The 24,110-nt window shown below is 44.7% G+C and overlaps 1 protein-coding gene across 1 annotated transcript in view; it reads right to left on the reverse strand.

Moving 5' to 3' along the window:
• Positions 1-10,085: 10,085 nt before the first annotated feature.
• DENND5B (DENN domain containing 5B) overlaps positions 10,086-24,110 on the reverse strand; it is a 105,862-nt gene continuing 91,837 nt past the window's right edge. The window contains exons 13-21 of the mRNA XM_058022656.1: positions 22,974-23,102; positions 22,130-22,251; positions 20,328-20,473; positions 18,572-18,690; positions 17,339-17,526; positions 16,042-16,124; positions 15,770-15,896; positions 14,868-15,042; positions 10,086-14,026 (exon numbers count right to left, since the gene is read on the reverse strand). Coding sequence (XP_057878639.1) covers positions 13,843-14,026; positions 14,868-15,042; positions 15,770-15,896; positions 16,042-16,124; positions 17,339-17,526; positions 18,572-18,690; positions 20,328-20,473; positions 22,130-22,251; positions 22,974-23,102 — 1,273 coding nt within the window. The 3' untranslated portion in view covers positions 10,086-13,842. The remainder of the gene's footprint in view (positions 14,027-14,867; positions 15,043-15,769; positions 15,897-16,041; positions 16,125-17,338; positions 17,527-18,571; positions 18,691-20,327; positions 20,474-22,129; positions 22,252-22,973; positions 23,103-24,110) is intronic.

Raw genomic sequence — 24,110 nt, forward strand, 5'->3', positions numbered from 1 at the left:
GATGCTATTTTCAACATGCTGTCAAAACAAATCTCTATCCATAGCTGCACTGACTGACTCCTCCTGTCAGGATGACTACCCTTAGCAGTGGTTGAACCAGTCCTAACTCAAGGCTTCAAAAGAAAGAGCAATATTCACTGGTTGATTTGCATTATCTGTAGGAGGAAAGTGGGAAAACAGGATAGCTCTGGAAGTGACCTCTTGTGCTGATCCTTCTTTGCCCTGCATATGTCAGGGCTCAGTGCTCCACTCAGAGTGGATTGGGGAATCACAAACATCCTATTCACATGATGGAGTAAAAAAAAAAAAAAAAAAAAAAAAAGTTTGAACAGGGGTTAAATCCCTCCTGCTTGGACCAACTGCTTCATGGGGAACAAAAGAGTTTGAGGTCCCAGGTAATCTCCTCTGTGCCATCTTGTACCAGCCATAGTCCCAGACAGATCCCAGAGTGCAGATCTGTCCAGCAAGGTGTTCCCTCTACTTCTAGACCCTCAAGCTGTTCCAAACCAGAGAGAAGTGACAGCTCAGCCACACAAAAAAGGCAAGGAGGACTCAGCTGCCACCCTGAGGAGCAAGGGTGCCCATCCAGCAGATGTGTGTGAGGTGGGAATGTCCAGGTCTTTCCCACTCGTGTAAGTGTTCAAATGCTTCTCACTTACACACTCAGGCCAAACTCACCCTCTTATAAAACCCATCCTGTGGTAAATTAGAATAAGCAGCCATTCATAGCAGGTCTGCAAAACAGGAGGAGTTTTGTTTGTGCCATTCTTTAAGGCAGCAGCAGCCCTTTAAAGCCTCTTTTATAAGCTGTGGTAAATGGGCTCCCAGCATGCTCCTTACCCTGAGTCAGCTTGTGGATGCTGACTGGGGCACTGGAAACAGCATTCCTAGGGTGTCCTGGGAGAGAGACACCAATGGCCGCACTCAGGAGTCAACTTCAAACCAGTGGCACCCATTTATCTACCCCTCTACTGATTAAAATGTCAGGATGTGAACCTGGTGCAGGCTGACTCAGTTTCTTTGGGAATGACTGGAACAGCTCAGTGCCACAGTCCCCTTTCCTTAAAACCCCCCTGCACAGTGCCCCTGTCCATAGCCACTGACCCCAGAGCTCTGCTGAACACAGTGTGGGTTTGCAGGCTCTGTGCTGTGACAGTCCCCTCCCAGGCTCCCAACACTCCTTGCCTCAAGGCTGGGATGCTCCTGGCTGGTTTCTACATCCATCCCACCTCCTGGGGACTCACTGATGCCTGCACAGCTGTTTCCTCCCAAGTATTTTGGTGTGTCTTCATGCTGCCAGCTTCTGCTCTGCAACAGCACCCCTCCCTGCCAGGTTTGTGTAATCTACCATCACCACTGCTTCCTGCTCCACTGGTTTGAATTCTTTCAATGCAGAAGAAGACTCAGACTCCCCTCCAAGAGGTAGCTGCAGTCATGCTTCAGGCAAGTCATCCTTTAAACAGCCCAGAGGCAGCAGTTGTGATAGCAGTTACTCATTTTCCATTCAGCAGGACTGTAATGGTTGGTAGACAATCTGCCTGTGTGAAATTCACATACAGCCCTCGCAAAAACACTGAGAGTAGCTGGCTGTAGCATCTTAACTGCATTTCTCAGAGAAATTTAGGCTGACTTGCTGGAGTGCATCAATGGGGGAAGGAATTCCCTGCTAAGGAATCAGTCTGATGTGGTGGGGGTTGACAGATTTGAAAACATCCAAAAACTTCCTGAGGAAGCATGACATGTTCCTTTCACTGCTAGCTCTCTGCTGGCACTCAGGGCTTATAAAACCCACCTGTTCTATGAGTGCTCCTGGCACTTCCCTCTCTTTAAAATGGAAATGAGAGTAAATAATTTCTTTGAGGTAGTCAATAACCTGTTGCTAGAAAACTTGTGTTTCTCTCAAGCAGGATCAATAAGCCCAGAACATCAGCCACAGGTAATTAAAATAGCACTCAGCATCAACCAGTTCCCAAGTACCTGTACCACAAAATGATCTTACAGCAAAGGACCCTCCAAAGTGCTCATCAAGGACAGCATCCATTCCACACAGCTGTCCCAAAAGAGACACAGGGCTGCTACACATGGTGTGTGAAGCAGAGTGGATTTTGCATTTCTGTCCAGGGAAAATAAACTGCACCATTATGAAATTAATAAACTGCGTCATTGTGGCCAGCTAAGAAATTAACCTATCTCTTACCAGGAAGCTGGGGCTGGCACAGAGACCATGCCTTGTTCTCAGGTTGTGAGTGTCTCTGACCAGCATGAGCACATCCAGGGGGCTAAAGGCAGCAGGGATTAGCTTTGGGAAGGCAGAAGGAAGCAGTACCTGGATGTGCAGACTGGTTCTGGTGCAGAGCCAGCCAAGCACACTCCAGTTATTCTCTGTTCAGGAATTGGAGGCTGCTCTGAGTGGATGAAAACCACCTGATCTAGATTGTATCAGGTGAACCTTAGTAAGAAGGTCGTAAAAAACCTGTCAGCTTTCATGTCTCATGCTGTTCACCAACACAGGATGCACGGGGTGAGACAGAAAGTGAGAGTGATAGAAAGAATAAATCAAACTGGTAACTACTACCTGGTAATTTCTTCCAGACTGTGCAGTTTGTAAGTCCAAGAGCAGCTTACTCTGTATGCACCCAGGTTAGCTGTGCAAACTCTAGGTGCTAAACAAGGCTGGATCTGGCATAAAGCAACATCTTGGAACTAAGTTTTTCACTAGACACAGAGATAAAATCTTCTCCCAAAACTAAAACTAAGAAAAGAGAAGAACTGTGATTTTTGGTTTGACCAAGGCATACAATGATATTTTTGATCCTAGTCTGCTTGCAAGATGGCAAACATTGACTTAGGGAGGTAATTGTGCCTCTGGATCTGATTCTTTGGGACGAGTAACTTAAACTGAGATTATAGAATGTGATTAACTCCTGCACAATGCAAAGAAAATGCATTTTCAAACATCTATTCTCATCTGGAAGTTTCACAAACCCTTTATGAACTGTTTCAAAAGCCCTGCTCACTGTATTATAACATTTCCCTTTTAGTGAATGGGAAATGCTTTGTTTCTGCATTAAGGCAGAAGCACTTCCCCAAATGTTCCATATTTCAAGAAACAGGTATTTAGGATGGCTCCTGCTCTCTGCTTTGCAAGGCTACAATATGCATGTGGCTTTACGTGCTCTTGTTATCCCAGAGTTCTTAGTTTAGTTACCTTTAGAGGTTTTATATATTCAGATTAGAGTGCTCAAAAATTGGATCAAATTCTTTAAGCTAGTCTGGCATTGCCACAGCTGAAGAATTAAACCAGGCCTGTTCCATAGCATCTTTATCAGGTGCAAGGAACAAGTCAGGAGTTCCACTCACTCACTTTTGCACCAAGGTTCATTCTGGTTCATTCTGTGAATGAAGCACGCTTGGATTTTGATATAAATGTGAATGCACAGGAGCTGTGTCCTAAAATTGGACTTGACTTTATTCCTGGCTTCACATTCATGTTTTTTCCCTTTATTTTACATAACAGCAGATCTGCTGTTGAACAGGCATTGTGCATTTAGACAGAGATTCAAGAACACTCTCTTGTCTCATCAAAACTTTTTTTCCTGCTTTGATGTGTTTTGTCTTCTTGTTACCTTGCTACTTGTGCTAAGAACACAATGCCCTTGGAGAAATCTTGTTTCACTGCATATTCCACACCCTGCATATCTGTGCTAACTCCAGAGAAATGCAAAGCACAATGCAAAGGTGCTCAGAGTGCTTTGGCCCCTGCCAACTGTTTGCCCTCTGAATTTCATGCATTTTTAATTGTACACACTTCTGTCTGTCTCCAACTTAATGCTTTCATGAAGAAAGCCTGGTATTCACTTGATTTGCAGCCCTCCACTTCTTCACAAGCAAAGTCCTGTTTCATAACAGCCTTTCTGTAACTTGGGTGCTGGTTATACCACAGAACAATGTTTTAATAAATGTTATTTACATTTTTCAGGCTAGCTAGAGGGGTTTTGGTTTTAATTAGCTGAGTAAGAGAGTCATGAATTGTTATGCAGACACAAAAAGAGCTGCTACCATCATCTCCTTACCCATGGCTCCTGTGCCAACAAAGGAAAAAAGTAGTTCAGCCCCTTGCAGGCAAGTATTTCTTTGAAAGAGAGGAAGGGGAAATTGATTAAGATGTTACAGTGTGTGTTGTGCCTGGAGTTCTCAGTAGTTTTTCCTTACCTGATTAATTGCCTAAGCCAGGGGTAGAAATTCACTTCAACATTTGGGAGGAGCAAAGGGAGTCCAAACCCCTTGCTGGGGGAGGCCAGAGGGGTTGCATGGGAACACTGCCTGCTGAGAACCACTTCAAATGAATGATGGACTCCCTCCTGCTCCTCCCTCTTGCTGCTGCTTCCTTCTCCTTCCCAACCCTGATCCTCAGCACAAAAGCCTCTCAGAATCCCCCTGCTTGTGACATTTGGAAGGAGCAAAGTGCAAGGGACAGAGGGACATCCAGGGAGTGTGGTGGTGTTCTCAGGGGTACCAGGATGAGGGAAGAGACAAGGATCTTCTCCATGTTTCAGAAGGCTGATTTATTATTTTGTGATATATATTACATTAAAACTAAAAGAATAGAAGAAAGGATTTCATCAGAAGGCTAGCAAAGAATAGAAAAAGCAAGAATGATAACAAAGGCTTGTGTCTCAGAGAGAGTCTGAGCCAGCTGACTGTGATTGGCCATTAATTAGAAACAGCCATATGAGACCAATCACAGATGCACCTGTTGCATTCCACAGCAGCAGATAATCATTGTTTACATTTTGTTCCTGAGGCCTCTCAGCTTCTCAGGAGGAAAAATCCTAAGGAAAGGATTTTTCATAAAATATGTCTGTGACAAGGGAGCTCTGTGTGGAGGACCTTGTTCAGCAGCTCGGCTTGTGATATCTCCAGGAACATGGCCAGCTTGGGGGATGAACCAGACAAGGCATGAGGCTTACAATGCACTGTATGCATTGCATTTTGGTAGCCCTGCACCAATTTTTGATGAAAGCTTCCCAACACTTTGGATGCTCCCAGGAGCAAACAGATCCGTTTGCTCCTAGGAGCATCCAAAGTGTTCAATCCGTTGCAAACAGACTGAACTTCAATGTCAAAGGAAAACTTAATTTGGTTACAGGCTAAGTGCAAGTGAAAGATGGATGTGTGCATCCTGCTGAAAAATGCCTCTGATAACGAGAGGGGACAAAAGGGACATGGCTGTCCTCTGTGCCCAGGTCCTGCTCTGCCCCGGGGAATGAAATGGGGGCTCAGATTTGCCCCCACTTGCTGAGGGGGATCTATCTAGAGCACCCTGCACTTTGTGATAAGGCAAACCCTGCTGTTCACAGCTCTACCCAGAGTCTACACCAGCATTCTTCACCATCAGTGTCCTGCTGTCCCATCCTGTGTCCTGCCACTGCTCTCTCCCAGGCTATCTGGGCTGAACAGAGTAACACCAGGCTGTCCAGTATCTTCCCTAGCACAATTCTGGCCCCTCACAGAGATACCTATTTGTAGTTAAAATGCTGAGATCATCCAGAAGCCAACTCTTATGTGGAGACTCGGGCTGTCCTAATAAACATTGTGTGTTGAAAGCAGCAGCAACAAAAGTCATTTTAAGATTTTCCCAAAAGAGGGTTGCTTCTCTTCTGTGCACAAACTAATAGTTTTTGCAGACTACATTGTTCATGAATCCCTGTCTAAACTCATCAGTTTTAGGAACTTTCACTGACTTCAGCAAGCCATGGTGGATCAACTTGTGATTGCACTTCCAGGACACACATTTGTGTCGTAGACATATTTTATGGAAAATCCTTTCCTTAGGCTTTTTCCTCCTGAGAAGCTGAGAGGCCTCAGGAACAAAATGTAAACAATGATTATCTGCTGCTTTGGAATGCAACAGGTGCATCTGTGATTGGCTCATGTTGGTTGTTTCTAATTAATGGCCAATCACAGTGAGCTGGCTTGGACAGAGAGTCCAAGTCACAAGCCTTTGTTATCATTCCTTCCTACTCTATTCTTAGCTAGCCTTCTGATGAAATCCTTTCTTCTATTCTTTTAGTATAGTTTTAATGTAATATATAGAATAAAATAATAAATCAGCCTTCTGAAACATGGAGCCAAATCCTCCTCTCTTCCCTCATCCTGAGACCCCTGTGAACACGGTCACACATTTGAATTGAAGATCAGCTAGCTCATTCCTCACTTTTTAGCATTGTGCCAGTTAAACAGAAATGACTAAGCCCAGAGCAGCTATCCTATTTCTCACTGAACACAGCCCTGTCTAGCACAAATTCCTGCTGACATCTGAAATTCTCTCCTAACAAAGTCCATTCCTAGGATGAATGAATAGCTTCTCTGGCCTGCAAGTTTTTCCTAGTTCTCCTGTATTCCTGTCACCACGAATGGAAACTTTTTCCACAGCTTTAGGAACTTAAAAGCTGGGCAGAGCCATAGGGCGATGTTTCCACTTCCATTCCCTGAATGCAGTTTTTCTTTAAGCCATTTTATGGGCTGGGGGAGAATATCCTGTGCACCACACCCACTTCTAGCCAGCCTCACACTATTTATACAGTCAGGAACCACAAACCATCTGTGAGGAGTTCAGATCTCAGGCAAGCCAGTAGCCACACTGATTCTGAGCTGCAGGGCTCACACTGCATGGTCCAGCTTAGAGCACATTCTGTTTATCCCATGGGGCAATGACAGCTCAAAAACTGCATGTGTACAAGAGATGAACTCAGGTGAGAGCACTGAGCACAAGAAACAGGCTAAGGAGACTCCATGGAAGAGTTCCACTAGCTCAAGTACAGAAGAAGAGTTATTTGAAGAGTCTTTAAATGACTTCCCCGTTCTTTCGAAATTGAATCCATGCCTTTAAAAAAACCCCACAACCAAACACCAGCACCAAAGATGGTTCTCAGTGTACTGACCACTTCTGATTACCATTGGAAATCTCTCCCCAGCACCTCACAGGTCTTCCAGCATGCATTTTCTGGTATGGATGTGGTGGATCTGGTGTGATCTATTTGGGCTTGCAATGACTGTGAGGCAGAGAAAGGACAAGATTAACTCAATGTTCATTAATGTCTGTACCTCCTACAAGAGCTATGGACTCAAGATGAAAAGCCATGGAAAGGTGCTTTTACAAAATATGTTTCCTCCCTTTTGGTAGGGAATCACTGCCATCCCCACACAACGGCCAAGCAAGGATTTTTATGCATTTTTGCAGTGCTTAACAACATTGCTGATACCAACCATAATTCCTGTCTTGTAGCTAAGTAGGAAGAAAGCTTGTTCTTCTGTTTGGACAATTACAAAACTCTCCAACCAAACACAGCTTGCAAGCCAAGAACACCACAAATCAACAGGTTTCACCAATGCCTTTAAACTGGATTTAACCACAGATGAGACCTCAGGGCACTTCAGTCACAGCAGCACTGAGAAGCAGCTCTCAGCCACACAGCAGTGGGTGCTGCAGGGGCAGCTGCTGACCCCAGGGATGGACAATCTTCCTTGGTGAGGCAGAACTGGCTGCAGCAAAGTCCCCCCACTCTGTACATCAGCTCCCTACCTGCAAGATGGAATATGACACAAGCAAATTGGGGCAAGTCAGAGAGACTTACAAATTGAAGCCACATTTCCTGGTCACTACTGTGTGTCTCTGTAAGAAAAATAAGGAATTTGTCTTTTAAAATTTATATCTAAATTATCAATATATTGTAAAAAATAAAAAACCTGCCTGAGTCCATCACATTTAGATTTTACTCTTGTAAACAGTTTATTTTTTTTTTCATGTGTAAATGTATCACAATGGATCACTTGTGTGCCTTTGGAGGAATGAACACTCTATGGGAGGACAGTGCTGGTGGGAATATTCACAAAGATTAATGCCTGCACAGCCTCCAAGGGCAAGCTGCCTCTGTTGGGCTTCTTTAGGCATAATTAAAAGCAGCTAAGTGAGGCCTTGCAAGGCCTACTGAAGGAGCCCAGCTCTTCCCACTGGCTGCAGGGGCAGGGAAATGGCTTTCCTAGGCTAGCACCAGCTTTTGTGGAAACTTCTTTGAAAGCAGGAGAATGCAACATCTGGCTGCTATTGAGTTTAATTTTAGTTTAGATTTGTATAATTTTCCCTCTGACCATGGGAGCAGAGGAAAATCTGCCCCTGAATGTCCTGGGTGAAGATGGGGACATCTCTTACAGATAATTCTGCTACTCAGTGACTGGTGTGAACACCTGAGTCTCTTTTAGGCAAACCACAATTATTTTACACTTATGGATCTCACTGAATCCATTACTGAATGGTAACAAGGCAGTCATTAGATCACCTAGCAGTGAGCTCCTTTTCAGGATGAAAAATACACTGTGGGTAAGGATCTGGGGGGTTTGCTGTGTTTCCTCCTAAGGCTTTTCCCTCCCTCTCCCCTCAGGACAAAGCTGGGCTTGGTTCAAGGCAAAAATAATTGTCCTGGTCATATTCTGACAGAAAAAGTTCATTGAGAGGCTCTGAGATGCCCTGTGAGGTGTGCAGGGATGCAGACGGGCCCTGTGCAGTGCAAAGCCCTCCTGCAGCTCCACTGACAAATCAGCTCCGCAGTGGCTTCAGCAGAGAGTTTACCACAACCAGCCACCAGATAGCAGACCCAGACAGGAATTTCCCATTCCCCTCACAGCCTGTGCTGGGCTCACAGCAGCTCATGATACATGACTGAGAGAATAGCAGGGGAGAAATCAGGAATGTCAGCAATGAAATGCTCCCTGACTGCAGCCACAGCAGCCTCTGAGCTGATGGGGTCACAGACAGAGAAGCAGCTTCACTTACCATTTCACTGAACACATTTTTTTTTATTGAACAATCTTACCTGAAATGCTGGAAAGGAACAAACCAGATTGTTGAGCTACTTCAACTCCTACCCATGTCAGTTTTCTTCTACTCCTCCTTTGCAGAAAGCACTGCAGTGCTCCCAGACTGCATCAATGACAGCACAGTGGAGAGGAAATTATTTGCACTTGCTCACCTGGACAAGCTTAGTTCTGCCCTACTTCCAGTACTGACTGCCTTTAAGATGTCAGATCTCTAATTTACACACATTTAATTTACACACATCTAATTTACACACATTTATTCAGGAGGTGTAAGGGCATGACCACCCCACCCACTGACATTTGACAACAAGCAGCTCTATAGATTTTATTCACATCTATAATGTTGATAAGCACCAGTATCATCACACAACATATTTCAGGATTCCCACATATATGGTCTCAAGCTCTGAGACTTTCAGTCCTCTCCTGAGATTCTCTGCCTCTTCTAAACAGAGGGTTAAAGTAAGCGAACAGACACGCTGCACCTCACACATGCCATGCACACACTCATGCAGGGCTCTGCATTTCAAACTGTCAAAGTTTCCAAAAATTCTCCTATTTTTGCCAATTCCAGCATATTTGAAGCTGGGAGGGAAATTTCTGAAAATCTAGTCCAACTCAGAATAGAGGGCATTTCACTACCTTTTCTTTTTCTTTGCACCTTTTTTGTTGTAGGCATCCATCTCTTGTCCATCCACCCTCCTCCTCCCACAACATGCTGCCTGACAGACTGGAGAGCACAAGCTTCATCCCAGCATTCTAACCCTGAGTTCAAATATCAGAGCAACTCATTCTAAGAGAGGAAAGAGACCCTTTGCTACAAGTTAATCCCATCCTCCTCCTCCAGATACCAAGGGCAAAGCAATCCTGTTGCTGAGCAAACCTCACCCTGGTAAGAGCTCAGCTTCACTGGGATCCCATTTCTTCCCTGTAATCAGCCACATTTCCCACACAAGCCTTGGAATAAAGAGCTGCTTGGGCTCAGCATGGTCTCTGCCTCCCCTGTGTGTTGGGGAGGCAGAAGGGCTGGTTTTGGGAACAGTCCCTCACACCCCTTCTCCCCATCCTTGCTCCAGCAAATTCCCAGTACCAGAGTCACCACCAGCTGGATCATTCTGTTTGGTTTGCTCCCTCCAGGCTCAGAGCAGCTCCTCAGCTTGAGACCCAAATCTCTTGGTTCCTCTGCAAGGAGAAAGTGACACCAACCATTATTGTCACAGTTTTATTTGTAAAGGACATAGCATGAAAAGCTGTATTTCAATGTACTTCAAAACCTGAAAAACCCATGTCGGTTCGTGGTGTGTATGTTAAAGTGCTTGATATAACAATATTTTACTCATGTTGTCTTGAAAATAATCCAGTTCTTATTCAGTTAGTAATAATGTAAAGACAAAATATACTCAATGGAGACATTTAGGGATCATTTTAAGCTATACAGGGCACATTTGTACATTTCAAGTGTAACACACAACATTTCCCCTCACGATGCGCACCTTCGTTTGATTGAAAGAAGGAATTCCCTCAAACACGCTGCAACTACCCTAAAAACACATCTTTGAACAATGATAGCTAATTACACAAACCAACTTGGAATAAACATGAGCAGATTTTTCACTAAACAGTACAACTTCATTTATTTCAGAGAATTATAAATACATTTTGTACATAGTGAGGCATTAGATTCTCTGACTCCCTCACGTTGCCATGCTGGCTGTTAATACAACTGGACTATGCAAACTCAGACAACTGCAGATGGGCATTGGATAGGAATTATTTTTGTTTTTTTACAAAGCAGATATCAGAGAGCTTTGGTCTTTTCCAAGATTCCCTTTCTCAACCAAAGAAGGTGCTTTAACACTGAAGCAAAAGCTGTGTTAGCTTAGAAGAATCCTGATGGGTTTCTCACCATTCTAGTGGGTAGAATGATTTCTGTAAACCTTACAGAAAAAAACCCTCACAGTTTCTAATCAAAAAAACTAGTCCACAAAAAAAAAAAAAAAAAAAAAAAAAATAGTAGAATAAAAATTCACTATGAAGAACCATTCTCCCAAGACTGTCCAATAACTACTCCAGAAATCTGAGGCACTCAGCTGTGCCCCTTTCCACATACTTTGGGGTGGTTTATTGCCTGCAAGGAAACATGAGACATACATCATTTTTATTGTATTATTATTAATATGATGTGAAACCTGACAAAACCAAACAAGTCAACACTTGCTGAAAAAGCTGAGGTGAAGTTGTGTTAAGTGCTAAAGGTTTCTTAATGTAGTCTGAAATAGGGAAAGGCCCTGATCTGAATTTTAAAAATTCTCAGGTTTGGACTTCTTTTAACTTAAGAAAGACTTAATGTAGTTATTGCCTTTTTTCTCTGTATGTGGTTTATTCATTTAAATGAATGACCTTTAGAGGTGCCTACATTTCTCCTTTATCCTGCCTGCACTTAACCCTTGCCATGTCAGATGAGTGTTACAACTGCTCCAGTCATACACAGCCTTTGGAGAAGTCTGCAGCAATGTACTTTGGGAAGCTTCCAGCCTGCAAATGCAGATGATGCTGTGAAGAAATCCAAGCACTAAAGAGGTGGTTATTTCAGTAAAATGAAATAGTCACTTAGACTGGGCTGGGCGTGAAAAAATCCTGTACAGCAGTCATTAGACATGAAAGGCCTGAGTTGTAATAGAAATCAAAACATCCTAAGCAGTCATTACCAAATAATGCTGCCACATGGTTTCTGGTGCTAAATGTATAATTCATTGATAGAGTTAAATACAGGGACACATTTTTCATTTTCAATTGCTGCTGAAGGGTTGTCATGCTTTGCCTGCTGACTTTAAGCAGACATGCCTGGCTACACAGAAAATCCTAACACCCCAAATTTCACATTTCTGGAAATGTAAGAGATGCCACACAGCTGTGGGCTCTGGCTACTAACTCAATACAACATTCACAGCCTTTACATTAGTTACTCACACCCACAGCAGTGCCATGGCAGTGCTGCCTGCAGTATTTGGGATGAGTTCAGTCAGTTTGAGGAAGCACAAGCTCAGGAGGAAAGATTGGTTATTGAAAGCTGGAACCCTCACTAAAGTGGAAGGCTCCTTGACAGTGTTATTTTACTTCTTTCTTAGAAACAAAAATACTTCTATAACGTAAAACTCTCCAATGAAACAAAGTTACATGAAGAGTTTTCTTCTGGCTGGGAGTCTGACATCAAACTTTGACACTGAAGTGAGTGCTGTTCTAAGAATGCAGCAGCAAAGAGACCACAGGAAAGCAGAGAAACTTGACAAAAGGCAGGTGAGAAAGCAAACCTTAATTTTCATCCTCTTTCTTTTTCCTTATCTCCCTTCTCTCTTTCCACCATGTGCACACTATGCCAAGACCTGCCACTGCCCACCATTGCCAAGCCCCTCCTGATGCCACTTGAGAGCACAGGGCAAGGCAGCACACCCACAGAACCAGTCAGGGGCTCTCCCAAGCCTCAGCTGACTGTGAGACCTCCAAAGAAAGGCCCAAGATTATAGAGAATAAACAAGTGAAAGCAAAAACCTGTATTTAAACTAACTTCCAAAAATTAAAACCAGGTGAAGCTAACTGTGTCATCAGACCCTTCCAACTCCCATCCACAAGAATGGAAAATACACTCTGTATTTGCTGCATGGTGTTCACAAGGTGATTTTGATATGTCTTGTTCAATTTGTATCATACAGTTGTTCCCAGCTCCTCATCAAGAGCTGTATCTCTGTATTAGTGCATACAAAGAAAGAGTGTAGGAGAGAAGCCTCAAAATACCAACATGAGATTTTTTTTTCCCCTCCTTTTGCTTAATTCCTTTTCATTTTGTAGCTGGTTAATTGAGAAAAAATGTCATCCTGGATCCTGTACTCCCCTAGGAACACTCATTCTGCAGGATAAAGGAAGATTCATCACCTGTCAGCATTTCAAAGCCAGCTGATACAGTTTGGTAGCACAGCAACAGCAGCGTTTGTTGCTCTACAGCAATGATTCTTCTCAAGTACAGCAAGAATTTGGCATAAACCAAACTCCTCATCATGAGAAAAATAAAAAGGTCATCCACAACGCAAACTGGCTGAGGGTGAGGGTGAATCATGAGAACATCCAGACAGGGAAGGGACACACTGAGCGAGTCAAGCAAGCCAGCATTCCCCATCTCAGGCTGCAGCAGCAAGGCTTCCAGGGGTGTCTCATCCTCTCAGGCTCTGAGGCTGACAGCAGTCCTTCTCTCCAGTGTTTAAACATTCCAACACTTGTTTCCCCTTTTGGAGATCAACAGGAGTGACACAAAATACCTTACAGAAAAAAAAACAAACCAACAACTCACTGCTTCCATGCATGGAAGGCGAGTCCTTGAACAAACAACAAACTAAGAGAGACCATGTACAGTAGGGTAAACCAGCATATGCTTACAGCATTTCCAAGAGTGACACAATCACAATGGCTACAGAAGGATATTTGCTGTATTAATTTGCAATACCTGAAAAAAGCCCTGCTGAGTTTGCACTGTATTTACACGTTGATTGGCTTCTTCCTTGCAAGCAACTAGCGGCATCCCTTCCCACCTTGGTCCTTCCCTCCCTCCCCCAAGTCCTTCCCCTGGGTTTAAGCTACTCATAGTCAGAACAAGAACATTCACTCTAAGAAAAATTTCTTAGAGTAATATAATTTCTTAAAGAAAGATAGCATATTTACACACATCTAACACATGAAAATACTCTATTTTTTTGTACTAAATTTCTGTTTCAAATAAACTACAATACTGCATCTTAGCTTTCTGCAGCTTTAGAGGCCAGTCCCCATCGGGCACAAACTGGGCTTCCCAATCCTGCTTCCACCAGCAGCTCTGCCTTACAGTGGTGCACTACCATGGCATTCAAGTCCTGACAGGTCTCCAATTGTGGTTTGCTTGTTTGGGAAAGGAGTATTGAAGTTCTCAGCAAAGCCATGCTAAACATCCACTCCTTTAATGAGCGACCCTTCTAGGATGATGTTGAAATCCTGCAATGTCTGTAGGACCCGGATGAGGGAGTTGACAGTCATGCGGTCCCGGAGGAGAGCGTTCTCCTCGTACATCCTGGTGATGGGCGGGCACTCCGCCAGCAGCGGGATCCACTGGGACAGCAGGTGGTCCCTGAAAAGGGCAGCACAGGAATTGCTTTAGCACCAACAGATATCACACTGGAATTCTGCTCCAAGAAGAGCACAACCCAAAAACATGCAGCCCCTTTTGGCGAGCGGTGGATGTTGTTTGCACGTACGAGTTCGCCGCGTAATCGCAACCCTTGATTTGATTAGTAAAATACTACCCACTGTAGAAATGAAAATTGAAAAGTATTAGCAGAATTGGACATTTGTAAGAATTCCAGAACATTTTCAGATCAGGAATAGGGAAAGTAAAACTCAAGGAAAAGCTGACAGACTGTTTGCCAACTGGTTTTCCAAGTATCCAGACAGATAAGACAAAAATGGCACTCATTTCTAGATATACCAACTTCTACCCTCCAAAATACAACTAAGTCCCACCCTCCCACCCCTCCCCAAGACAGAAAGCACCCTATTAGGAAAGAAAGGTTCATCAAGAACAGTTCTGTCAAAATTATAACAGGCATCCCATTTTCACAAGCATTTGAATGAGGATTTAGAAATTAACTAGCTCCTGAAAAGGAACTCTGCATTCCCAAAGTCAGTACTTCATCAAAAATAGCATTTCAATAGATTTCATACACATGACTGTCAAGCTAACAGCTATAAAAAAAGCTCAAAACATTTTTAGCAGTTTAGACACTAGCCATGTATTATTAGGGCCTCTTTGCTCCAATTTTTGATGTAGTACTAAAGCTGCCTAAAATAGGCATTGGATAATAGATAGGTGTGAGATGTCAAAATGGAAAACTAAAGGCAAGAACAATGGTGAAAAAATATTCTTCTACTCTAATGCCAGAGGACACACATAATGAAGAACAGTTGGGTACCTCGTCCCCAGGCAAACCAGGATCTGGAATTTGCCATCCTTTCCAATGTTCCTTGGAGCTGTATTGATGGCATTGACATAATGACAGAAGGTTTTGCATGAAGATCTCTGAAGCAGAAGGGCCTCCTCATTGTCTCCAATCTGATCACTGGTTTCAAAGTAAGCAACAGCTTTCTCTGTGGTAGGGAGAAGATCAGAATCCAGTGAAAAGCAGCACTTCATTGTGACACAGGATCACACAAGGGAATGAATCCTTAAAAACCAACCTGCTGAGAGATATCGCATAGTTTATCTATGAATTCCTGACTCTGAAGACCACAGGTAGGTGGTTGCCTCCACCTTTGCCATGGCATGGCACTGGTCAGTCTGGCTGATGTCTAACACAGCTAACACCAAGGAGCAGCACCAGAGCACCCCTCAGTGGTTTCACTCTAAGTTATACCACCAGCAGTGATTTTTCACTTTTTCTGAGTAAACACCCTCAGGCTGAGCATCTCTGCCTGCAAGCCTGTTCTAAGGGAGGAAGTACATCTTCAATTACCCCTAGACAGGCTTGCAGGTAAGGATCACCAGTGCAATGATTAGGAGAGTTCTCACAAAGCAGGAATCCAAACCTTTCACTCCCTGCCCTTTCCTAGCTCTCCCCCCTTATTGCTCCTCTACTCCAACCTCCAGCCTGCCTTGTTTGAACTAGGAACTCATAAAATTTATGTGCAGACTCACACTCTTCTCTTACACAGAGTTTAGTACTTCTCATCTGCCATCAGGTTTCTTACTGACTTTAAGCAACCTGGAGCAGGTGTTTGGCAGGAGAAATGGCCCCCTAGCTGATGAGGATCCAAGGTCTGTGTTTGAGGAGTCATTTTGCCCTAAACCTTCTCCTCCAAATCACATACAGCTTACCTATGAAATCCCAGATGAAGACATTCTTGTGAAAAATGCGAGCTGATTTGAAGCCATGGTGGAAGACCTGCTCCAGGGCTGCAACCAGACCATTTTCCCCACACAACAGAATGGTAAGGCTCCCTCTCTGTGGAAAAGGGAGAGCAGGTTAGTACAACTTGCCTTGTCTGGATGCCAGAAACTTCTTATCTAAAGGTAGTACCTCTACTGGTACTTTAGTGCCATTTCTGTTTATAAAAATTTGCAGGCAAGTAATGAAAAGCAGGAATTACCTCTTTCTCTGGCTTGTGGAAGTGTTTCACAATGTTGTTCACAGCTTCCCCGATTCCCTCTTGGATCTGCCCCGCATTAGGCTCTGTGAAATGATGGAGAGCAGACCAGCCGAAGGTTAATCTTAGGTTGCTTGTCATTTCAGCACTCATGTCCTCTAGTTTTACAGGAGCTGGACAGATGTATGAACAGGATCCACACTGTCCCACCTCTGTGCTTTAGCAGAGAATGCCTTGTGTGACCCTCACAGTCGCGTGTCCTGTTGCAGCCAAGTGCAGTTACTCATAAAAGCTAATTTTAGGGATGTGAGGTCAATGTGCCCTAGGGTCCCTGCAGAAATAAGCTTTGCCAGAAGGCAGCTCCCAGCAGCCACATCAAGCTCTGAGCTGCCCTCAGACTGCAAAGTGAGCTGGGAGGCTGAGCAGCATCAGCTACTGCAGATTCTGCTGCCTCCTCCTCCCTCATCTCATATCTGCATGCTCCAAAGAAAGAGATTATTATCTCTCAACAGTCAAAAGGGGACATTGAAGAGGCAACATGTACGTCACAGAGCAAACACCAACCAGGGAAGGCAGGAAAAGCTCATTGGCTTGCAGCTGCTGCTCTGCACCAAGCCTTGCTTCAGGATGAACCCTCCTGTTCACAGAAGTGTGGAAATCCAGGGCACAGGGAATATTTCTCTGTCTGCTCTGGGGTGCCCTGACCCCCAGGGCAGCACTGACTTTGACCCTCATTCATGGAGAAAGTTTCCTACACTTCAAGATAGACTGGAATCCACAAAAGAGTGAAATAGATTATAGAGAGTACGGTAGGTATATCACTGGGTGAGAAATTTAGGATTTGGGATTTTTAGTATGTTGTGGATGGAAGCAATATGGAGAGCACAGGGTGTTGTCCTGGGTTTTATCTTCCTTCTTCTTCATGGGTTTGGGGGCATTTTGTAATTGGGCAGAAAAGTCTGCATTGTGGGTTCTGTGGGATCAGTTATTGGGTTAAAAGGGAAAATAACCTAGGTATCAGTTCTGAATTGGATAGTTTAGTCTTAAAAGACCTTGTAACAAGAGATTGTTGGCCATTTTGTGCCTTCTAATGAAAAGCTGCCCAACTCACAGTAGTGAGACTGTTTTACTGATAAGAAATAATCAACACTTGAGTCCAAACACAAATTACTCTGCCAAGTCCCTTCAACCCAGACCCAGAAAAACCAATGACTGGTACCCCCACAGAGAAGCTTTTTTTCCCCAGCAGCTGGCAGCTGTTCCCTTCCCTACAAGCCTGGGGAGGAAGGCAAGGACTCACTGGTGTTCCTCCCCGTGAGGGAGGTGATGCTCAGGCGCCGAGTCACAGTGGGAGATTTCTGCTGGGGCGGGGTGCGGCACTGCTTGCCCAGCTCCTCGTCAGACGTGGAGGACACCAGCTCCCCAATGAGGATTCTCTCCAGACTGCCATCATCCACGCCTTTTCCCAGCCACCGCCCACAGGGGAACCTGCACACGCCCAGGACAAGCACAGGTCAGCCACACACACGGAGCAGCCTGGTCTCAGAGCTGGGGACAGCTGGCAGCCAACAACACTGCTAACAGGGACGAAGAACCATCTTTGCTCCCAGAAAATTCTCACCAAGCACAGCTCTGCAGGAGCAGCCCCTGCACCACAACTGATCGCCCTTAGAAACAGGGAAATATGCAAAGCTTGTGTTACACATATTTTATGGTTTGCATCTTGTTTTCTGCTGAGTTATTCTGCACTTGCACCCACAAATGATATGCAGCCTTGAAGAGCACTGTGATGATTAACAACCAAATCCCCACAGAATTTCCACCCAGCTGTGACATCTCCTCCTACTCAAACCTCACCTCTCATTTTACTGCTGTACCTTTGGACCCCATACACAACCCTAATGAAATCCATGCACATGCCCATATCCAGTCATTTTATTCTACGTTCTCCTTTTTTCCCCTCTACACTGCGGCCAACTCTGAGATCTGGAGCTCACCTCTCTGAACTGCAGTTTCCCACATTCACATTTTTAAAAAAAACAGTGTCTGCTTAGCCTTGTTTTGCAAAACCAATGGTGAATTAGGAGACCATTTTGACACAGAGGTATGTGCTCAATGTAAGATTAAGAAATCATCAAAATTTTGTATTTTCTTAATATTTTCCCCAGACCGTCATTTCAGCTCTTGGAGTTTCAAGAGTCAATCTGTGCCCAACTTTACCCCACTACTTTAAATCAAGATATCTAATTACTAGACACAATCATATCAATCACTTCAACAGTATCCATACTGTCTGTCCTGTCTCAGAAAGATGCAAAGAAAATCCTGCATTCAAATCTCATTAAAGATTTATCAGATTATCAGACTTCAACTAGGGCTACTGAAATGACAGAACCAGGGGGGTGGGGGAGACCAACCCAACCCTATCAGGGACTCAAACCAGCTGCAATCAGAGTTAAAGAGAAGGTGAACGCCTCCTTGCTTTCTCTAAATAAAGAATTTCAGACAAGAAAAATGACAACTTGTTGCTTACTTGTACGTGTGTCCTGTTATTTCATTCCTGACCATGACACAATCAACCAGCCACTTGGCCAGCAGCCCTGAGTTGTCATGACCAATCTGAACGGTCGTCAGCTTCCCCAAGTTCTGGCACTGAAATAAGTAACAGTTTTTGCTTCATTTCAAAAAGAACAGACAACACACACCCCCACCACATGCAGGCATATGGTCAAATATAGGCTTTTATTCAGTTTTCTAGTTCTCCGTAGTTTATAGAACAAGTGTTTTTGACCAAATATGCAGAGTATTTGCAAAAGCAGCATAATTATTTTAAGACAAGAGAAAAAGAAATAAAACTCTTAAAAGCTTGTGGAGAGATTATATTCTTTGTTGGGATCACTCACTCTGAATATTTCTGAGAAGTATTAATTACATGTTTCTGTGTAAGGTGATAAAAAGGCGTGCTTTTGCAGAAGAAATAGATCTTTAACACAAACAGCTTTTCAAAAATCCATTTGGGGCATACTGACCTTCAGCTGACTCACTCCACACTATGCAGCAGTCCCTAGATCCTTTATTATTTTCTAAGATTGATTTGCTTATTGTTGGCCCAAACAAAAACCACTAACATGAGACTCAGCATCACAAAGACACAGAAGAAGGAAAACAAGGCACTGTGAATTCCAGAGCAAGATGTAATTGTAGGTGGGGCTGGCAACAACATCTGTTAATGTCACCTTAACACTTTCCTTGAAATACCTTGGTTTTCACTGCTTCTGATGCTGCCAAAAAAGCAGCTTGGGCTGACATTTCTACAAGTGGGTGGCTACCCAAGCTGATATTTTAGGAAAGCTTCAGCCAAAAGAATAATCCCGAACAGAAACAATATGGTCCTTAGAAATATCTAAATATGTCATTTTGCCTGTTAGAAGCCTGGAGATCTTTTCTACAAAACAGTAATATCTGAATGATACGTGGGCATTTATCTCAAAAATATCCTCTCTTTGTCAAAATCAACCTGTATTTGGCAAGGGGCTTTTTTTGCTATTGTTGTTGAAGATCAGTCTGCATATGCTCAGTGGATGCAACCTCAATTTCAGTAGCAGATTTTCCTACAAAATGACTCCTTAATGGATACGGTACAGCCTGGAGCTAGAGGAGCTTGATGGGGCTTTCCCTGCAATTCCTGCTACCAGCTGCTTTGGCATGGCACTGAGCCAGCCTGAAATTGCTGGGTGGGAAAGCAGAGGAGAAAGCAAAGAGAAAACCCCAGCAAGCCCAGGGGAGAGAGCCCAGGGGGGATGGCAGCTCCTGGTGTGCCACAGACAACACCTGAAGCTGGGATGTTGAAGAGCAATGCCAGACAACTGGCCCAGAAGAAATTTGGGACTGGGCAGAGGTCAAAAGGGACCTGGGTGGTGGTTAGTGGAAAGAGAGAGTGAAAGAAGGGAAGCTTGGAAGGGAGATGAGGAGGTGGAAATAAGCACTAAAAGGGACAATTAGGTAAGGAGGTGTGGAAGGGAATGAGATGTAGAAATAGATAGGCAAGGTGAGGAATTCTGGGCTGGACAGCAGCAAGGCCTGTGGTTAAAAGTAGTGTGTTCTCACAGGAAACCTTCATCTCACACAAGAAGAGCATGCTATTTTCCTGTACATATTTGAATCTACAGTGATGCTGAAAATCAGGACAGAATCTGAAATGCTGTGCTCTTAAAAACCCTTCAACAAATTCATATTTATTTGGAAGCACGTTTAAAATTGTAAGGAAATTGTGAAGAGCATGTACTCACCTCAAACGTCATTTCTAGGTGGTTTTTAGGAATCTGCATGACACCACTATCTCCCAGCTCTCCTGACACACATATCCACGGGTTTGATGTGGTTATTGCATTGCTTAGTTTTTTGATGGGAATTATCACTGACCTGTAAGGGATCACTGCGAACAGGCAGAGTGGGAAGCACGTTAGCCTTCTTTTATTTTTTTTCCTTACGGTAATCGCAATTTCTGGGGCAAACCACGCCTTTCCCTTGAAGGCAAGCTCTGGCTGCCGGTCTCGGAGGCGGAGGGGCCCCCCCTCCCGAGAAGGGCGGCGGTGCCGCACGGTGGAGCTGCAGCCCCGCGGCGGAGCCGGCACCGCACGGGCGGCACGGAGCCGCCGCCGAGGATGGGGCAGGGAAGGAGGGCATGTCACAGCCCTCCAACAGCCTGGCTGGGAAGGGACCTCTAGGAGCCATCTAGTCCAGCCCCCTGCAGGGAGCAGACTGCTCGCAGCCCCGTCCAAGCTGACCTTGAGCACTCCCAGGGATGGGGCATCCCATCCCATCCCCTATGCCAAGGTCTCACTACACAAAACGTGAAAAAAACTTCTTCCTTATATCTAACCTAAACTGACCCCCCCCCCCCCCCCCCATTTAGTTTAAAAACATCACCTCTTGTCCTCCTGCAACAGGTAAATGATAAAATGTTTGTTCCCATCTTTGGTATAGGCCCCCTTCAAGTAGTGCTGACACCACAGACTCTCAGGTCTGCTGTGTCTCTGTGTACATCCCCCACTTTATTCTTATTCCTGCTCTTAATCCCTTACTCTTCTGCTTTTCAACCTGTGCCACCCATACATGCTGAAGACAAGGACTGCCACCCACCCCAATTTGGATTTGGCTCTGACACTGCACTTCCAGCACTACAAGATCCACTCTCCCCATATGTTTCACAAGCTGCCTTTTGGACTGGGGAAACCAAGCCAGCCTCTTTTATTTTTGTGTGCCAGCCAATCATACTGCACTCAAAAAATACCCTCAGATTCCAAGCACTTGTCCTGCAGAAGAAAGCTGTTAGGCTGGATACCCCACAGAAATAAGGTAATCAAGGATGAATAAATCTCTTGGTGCTGCGGTAGTTCTGGGGGATTTATTGCTTTTAGAGGGGAAAAAGTAGAATGAGTGCCTGTTTTGACAGCCATGTAAAACTTGCTTCAGTTCACTCTGAACAGGCAAGAAAATTAAAAATAATGGCTGCCCAGGTGAATCCAAATAATTAGGTCACCTAATGGGATCTTGCTTTTTCTGCATTGTCCTGTACTGGAGAGACAAAGATTCATTTCCAGATAGCAATCCAATCTCTGCTCTTCTCCTTACATGAGAGAGTGAGAAAGGGAATCTTTCTGGCATTTAAGAAGAGACAAAAAGAGATTTAAGATACAAAGAGCAGCACAAAGTATTTCATCCTCTAATCTTGCATCTCCTCCTCAGTCTGCGGAGAGCAGACTGCTGTGCACACTTAATGAAGGCCAGAAAGAAGCATTAGGAGGTAGAGGACTTGTCTGGGAGGGAAACTGAAAGAAACTACACAGAGAGCAGCACTCCCTGCTGATTGCTCTCCTTTGTGCAGTGCTCTTATCCAGAGCACTCCCACACAACCTTGGCTCTCCAGCTGGTTTCCCAGAGCAACACCCAGCACCCAGGAGCCCCGCAGCAACAACCAAGGCTCCCAGATAAGGGCTCAGCTACTCAGGCACCACCAACATCATCTCTTACAAACCATGACAGCAACTAATTTTTAGTCAGGGGGAAAAAAATTGATTCTCCAACTCACTGATCGTAGTGAAGACACTTGTGAAGCAGAAATAATCCACAGCATTGAGCGACAGCAGGTGATACAGAAACTGTTCCCGTTCTTCCTCACAGCGCAGGAAAGCGTAACGCTTGTAAAGTTTCCTGGGAGAAACAAGCACATGGCATTTGAGTTGTTGCTGCTGAAAAAGCACCAAGTATCTTAAAAGGTGTTTGAATCTCCAAACACCAAATGAAGAGTGGCTCTTAATGAGATGTATGACCCCCCAAAACCAGAAGCTGCTAGAAACCCACAGAGGACATGTAAATGTGCTACAGATATTTTACAGAGCACTCCCACAGCAAGGCTGCTGAGTTACCTCAGTTTGGGGTTTGCTGAAAGCACAGGTAAAAACTAACACTAAAAACTAACACTACTCACAGCAGCAGATCTGAACCAACACACAGCAACCTCATTTCTTCCCCACGCCTTCCCACTGTGGAATGGTCTCCTCTAACAACCACATCTTCCTTCTTCCTTCTGCTCCCCACTGTGACAGCAAACTCAGCAGGATGCACCAAGCAGCAGCTGGGGCCCTCCCACCACCCTGTCAGCTCAAGATCTGTAGGGCTGCAGTGTGGCTTGGAGCAGTGCAGGGATCTGACCATGAACTAATGCCTCCTTCCTGAAATCTGTGATGTGCTTTCCATGCAGAGGAGCAGACTTTTGCCCTGCTGGGTGGGCAGCACCACCTCTCCCAGCTCCCCCCTGCCCTTCAATCACTTCTACTGGAAACCACAGTACCCAAACAGGGTGCCTGGCTGTACCCCAAGCAGCACCACTTTCACAACATGAAATGAAGGTTTGAAGGAAAGAGCTGGCTTACTTTGCAAGTGCCTGGTTGGAAAGCAGCTGCTTCAGGTGCTGAGACAAAAGCTTCTTCTCCAGAGAAAGTCTAATCCAGGCTCGGGCTCGCCCCACATCTGTCTTTATCTCACTCATGTTCTGAACGTGCCTGAAATGTGTGGGGAAGAAAATAAATAGATGAATCATAAAAATTCTGCATGCTTCAAATGGCAACATGCAGTGTGGTGATGCAGCAAGTGAACTGGAAAATGTCTTCTGACATGATTTCTGGAGAGATCCCCAGCAGGGCCCCCAGAACCCTGCAGTGGGGCAATGAGATCCCAGGCTGGCACCAGGACATGGGGCAGCTTTTCCTGGGCATGGCAGCCCATAGGAGCTGCTCTGTGGCTGCCTGGCCAACGTGAGGAGGGGTAAATCTGCTTACCCCTTCATTGCCCAAGGTAGGTGCTTTAATGGACACTGCTAGGACTTAAAAACAGCAATGGGTTGTTTAAAAACAAGTGGCACCTTGTGAGACCCAGTTAAATCTCAGTTACACCTCAAGCTGCTGACCTGAGGTGTGTCTGGGAGGGCAGAAGACAAAGTCCTGACGGTTTCTCCAAGCCACAGTGGCTCTGAAGGCTCTAACAAAGCCCCTCAAGAGCAGCAGCAATGGCACAGCTGAGAAAAGGAGGACTGCTGAGGCAAAAACAGCAGCAGGAAGCTGCAAGCAGAATCACATTTTTAGGGATAGAAAAAGCCTTCCTGTAAGTGATAATTTGAACAGCCCTCCATATGTTTTATCTGTAGGAAAGCAGAACTGTTCCATAGGGGATTTCTTCTACAGTTATGCGTTCTTCTTTTTAAACCTTCCCACATTTCAGTTTGGAGAATGCCAAAACTCTAGCTTTAGAGCACAGGAGTTTTAGAAGAGGAAGAGAACTGCCACGGCAGGACAAAGCTGCTTCCAAAAACTCCCCACTTGGTTAAATAAAAAACAAGAAAAGTGAGTAACAGTTTTCAGCAGGGGAAAGAAAAGGCTCAAATTTCTTAATTTTCATGCAATCTGCATGTTAAGTGCACAGGCAGTTCAGCCCTCCAAATCTCCATGGCAGGCTCCAAGTACCATCAGCTGAAATCTGAGCTAATCTCAGCTGCAATTTACTGTCCAACTCCT

This window comes from Melospiza georgiana, chromosome 4, assembly GCF_028018845.1.
Source record: "Melospiza georgiana isolate bMelGeo1 chromosome 4, bMelGeo1.pri, whole genome shotgun sequence".
In the NCBI taxonomy this organism is placed as follows: Eukaryota; Metazoa; Chordata; class Aves; order Passeriformes; family Passerellidae; genus Melospiza; species Melospiza georgiana.